This window comes from Salvelinus sp. IW2-2015, unplaced genomic scaffold (genome assembly GCF_002910315.2).
Source record: "Salvelinus sp. IW2-2015 unplaced genomic scaffold, ASM291031v2 Un_scaffold1013, whole genome shotgun sequence".
NCBI lineage: Eukaryota > Metazoa > Chordata > Actinopteri > Salmoniformes > Salmonidae > Salvelinus > Salvelinus sp. IW2-2015.
This window is the reverse complement of record NW_019942687.1, coordinates 237,770-241,991: the sequence shown is the minus strand read 5'-3', so window position 1 is coordinate 241,991 and position 4,222 is coordinate 237,770. Positions and strand designations below refer to the sequence as shown.

The 4,222-nt window shown below is 42.4% G+C and overlaps 1 protein-coding gene across 1 annotated transcript; it reads right to left on the bottom strand.

Annotated features, from left to right (window-relative positions):
* Positions 1 to 2,218: 2,218 nt before the first annotated feature.
* LOC112069449 (thyroxine 5-deiodinase-like) lies at positions 2,219 to 3,657 on the bottom strand. The gene has a single exon (XM_024136792.2). The coding sequence runs from the start codon at positions 3,555 to 3,557 to the stop codon at positions 2,754 to 2,756; it is 804 nt and encodes a 267-aa protein (XP_023992560.1). The 5' UTR covers positions 3,558 to 3,657; the 3' UTR covers positions 2,219 to 2,753.
* Positions 3,658 to 4,222: the final 565 nt, after the last annotated feature.

Sequence of the window (4,222 nt, the reverse complement as noted above, 5' to 3'; positions counted from 1 at the left end):
CCAAAAATCGAATTTGTACTCCTCAGACCAAAGGACAGATTTCCACCGGTCTAATGTCCATTGCTCATGTTTCTTGACCCAAGAAATTCTCTTCTTCTTATTGGTGTCCTTTAGTAGGGGTTTCTTTGCAGAAATTGACCATGAAGGCCTGATTCATGCAGTCTCCTCTGAACAGTTGATGTTGAGATGTGTCTGTTACTTGAACTCTGTGAAGCATTTATTTGGGCTGCAATTTCTGAGGCTGGTAACTCTAATCAACTTGTTCTCTGCATCAGAGGTAACTCTGGGTCTTCCATTCCTGTGGCGGTCCTCATGAGAGCCAGTTTCATCAATGCGCTTGATGGTTTTTGCGACTGCACTTGAAGAAACTTTCAAAGTTCTTGAAATGTTCCAGATTGACAGACTTTGTCTGAAAGTAATGATGGACTGTCATTTCTCTTTGCTTATTTGATCTGTTCTTGCCATAATATGGTATTTTACCAAACAGGGCTGTCTTCTGTATACTAACCCTACCTTGTCACAACACAACTGATTGGCTCAAATGCATTAAGAAGGAAAGAAATTCCACAAATGAACTTTTGCCAATTACACCTGTTAATTGAAATGCATTCCAGGTGACTACCTCATGATGCTGGTTGATGGAATGCCAAGAGTGTGCAAAGCTGTCATCAAGGCAAAGGGTGGCAACTTTGAAAAATCTCAAATCTCAAATATATTTTGATTTGTGTAACACTTTTTGGTTACTACATGATTTCATACGTGTTATTTCATAGTTTTGATGTCTTCACTATTATTCTACAATGTAGAAAATAGTAAAAATAAAGGAACGAATGAGGAGGTGTGTCCAAACTTTTGACTGGTACTGTATATTTATAGATTTTTTTCTATTTTATGCACTTTGAGATTATACAAGAATAATGAAAAGTGCTTTACAAATGTACTAAATGATTATTAAGTTCCTCCTGGGTCAGGTTCTACCTGGCATTACTTCATATGTTAAATAGCCCTGTTTCATAACCCTAAGTCCCCACCCCTCATAAATCACATCATTTTTACCTTCTCTCAAACTGGTGAAACAGCCGTCATTCACAGACGTAATTCACAGACGTAATCCACAAACGTAATTCACAATACACCTAATCATGTTTGCAGTACACCTAATCATGTTTGCAGTACATTTAACCATGCTTGCAGTACAGCTAATCATGCTTGCAGTACATCTAATCATGTTTGTAGTACAGCTAATCATGTTTGCAGTACAGCTAACCATGTTTGTAGTACAGCTAATCATGTTTGCAGTACATCTAACCATGCTTGCAGTACATCTAATCATGTTTGCAGTACATTTAACCATGTTTGCAGTACAGCTAATCATGCTTGCAGTACATCTAATCATGTTTGCAGTACATTTAATCATGTTTGTAGTACATCTAACCATGTTTGCAGTACAGCTAATCATGTTTGCAGTACATTTAATCATGTTTGCAGTACAGCTAACCATGTTTGCAGTTTCAGCTAATCATGTTTGCAGTACATTTAATCATGTTTGCAGTACAGCTAATCATGTTTGCAGTACATTTAATCATGTTTGCAGTACAGCTAATCATNTTTGCAGTACATTTAATCATGTTTGCAGTACAGCTAATCATGTTTGCAGTACATTTAATCATGTTTGCAGTACAGCTAATCATGTTTGCAGTACAGCTAATCATGTTTGCAGTACATCTAATCATGTTTGCAGTACAGCTAACCATGTTTGCAGTACAGCTAATCATGTTTGCAGTACATCTAATCATGTTTGCAGTACAACTAATCATGTTTGCAGTACAACTAATCATGTTTGCAGTACATTTAATCATGTTATTTTTTGGTGAAACTGGCAAACTATTGCTAGTTTTTTGTACATCTAATCATTGCAGCCTAATCAATGATTGAACTTGCACATGAAGTGGGAAAATAGCATTGAAAAGATTTGAATGACATAAATAGGCCTTGATCTATGTGTCAGTAAGACGCTTTCAGGAGTCATAAGATCAATGTGTTCTAACATTTTATTACAAATATTTGTTCAGTAAAATATACACAATTTACAGAACATTTTGTTGAGGGACATTGCTTGTCCCCGCCCCCCCAAAAAGTTTTTAGTACTTTTCTATGTATCAATAACTAATCAGTATCAGTTTTGTCTGGTTTAAAACCATTTAATAAACTGAACTTCACAACAACACTAGAGTAAAAGGTATTAGCCTTTCAGACACAAGCACGCGAGCACACACACACACACACACACACACACACACACACACACACACACACACACACACACACACACACACACACACACCCCAACACACACACACACACACAAGACACCACACACACACACACACACACACACACACACACACACACACCTTCAAGGTAGAGCCATAGAAAAATAAAGTGATCATAATCAAATGATGCTCAAATTGAAATAAGTCAAAATGTTGCAGAGGTTCAAATCAACAGGACATATCCTTACAAAAACAAAGAAAACAAAACATGAGGAACAAGACAGCAGAACTGCAAAGCCTATCATGCGTTTTACATCATAATAAACATGAACAATGTCTGTCTGCGTCCTGTTATAACGCTTCTGAACCAAAACAACATGTAGAGGCATATGTGCAGTGTGTCAAGAGTTTGTAGCAGCATCTGAATACTTATTTGATGTGTGGACACTTTACGCGCCGCAGGTAATGGTTATCTTTAAGTTAAACGTGGACCACCACTGTTCTGGAATTCTCCAAATCGTTCCGGTATTGCACGAGCCAGTTCCTCAACTCTGATATCCGGTAGCCCTCTGGTCCTCTGGCCCCCTGATACACGACCCGCTCATCCCTCAGGATATAAAGTCTCTCAAAATAGGCTCCATACGCCGCGTTAGACGAGTTGTCCATATTATCCACCGCCACGTTGCTGCCGGGCACCTCGGAGTGCATCAGCTGAGCGGCTTTCAGTCTGTCCTCTAGACAACAGTGCTTGGGTATCTGGTACGGCGCATCGGAGCTCACCCAGCCGTCCGAGGGATGCGCCTCCTCGATGTATACAAGCAGAGAGTCAGCGATGTCCGCGTACTGGCTCGCGACGCGCTGAAACGCGGCCAAGCGCGTCATAAACGGTGGTCAGGAGCAACTGCCGAAGTTGAGGATGAGAGGTCTCCTCCCTTTCACATAGTCCAGGACTCTGACCCTGCGCCGGTCCTTCAGCTGCACCACCTCTGTGTTGGGCGCGATAAATCCAAGGTGCGCTGATTTGAAAAAGTCTAATTTCTGTCCATACCATACGGCTCTGAGCGACTCCAGGGTGAACATCTTGTTGGAGTCGGAGACGCAGACGGGCGGGTCATCGCGGCTGCTGCCCTGCTCCCTCATCTTCAGCAGCACCTTCCTCCTGATGCACAGGAAGTCCAGGAGCCACAGCATCAGCGCTGCCAGGAGGAACCGGGGCAGCAAAACCAGACAGAGGGCTGAGTGTTTCAGGGCCCGCACCGTCAGGACACCTGCAGTCTCCTGCATCTCGCCCTGACGATTATATCCGACCGGCAAGACAGGCAGGCAGGCAGGCAGATAGAGACAATGGTATCAGTCACCTTTTCCCATCTGTTTTCAGCCTCTGCCTATCAGAGTTGTGCTTTTTATAGGAGCAGCAGGATTTGAATGAAAAAAACAACCCGCCTCCACAGCTAGTGCCGCCCTCTCACATGGCGGGGATTACCTCCAGTCAACTCTCCCCGGTTCCCCTGGGAGAGTGGGAGAGAGAGAAGGAGAAAGCGAGAGGGAGGGAGGGAGAGATAAATAGTGTGTGTGTGTGTGTGTGTGTGTGTGTGTGTGTGAGGGAGAGAGGAACACGGCCACGGGTCCGTTTTTTTTGCGGACTCGTCACGTCATAACTGGCACTTATTTTGGGGTGAATCACTGTAGTTACCGGTAAATGATCTCCAAATGGAGAAATAGCATACTTTACAACACCTGTTTGTCGGAAAGGGATGTCTAATGAACAAGGTGAATTTAAATATGGCACAAATGTGCTCAGAATTCACACATTTAGGGCACAAAAACATAGCCACCTCTTTTCAAATCAAACACGACGAAAAAGACCGGACTCTGTAGGCCTACATTTTGTGATTAAGATAAATGAGACTGTTGTGATCCTTTTCAGAAGAAATACGTATTTCATGTTC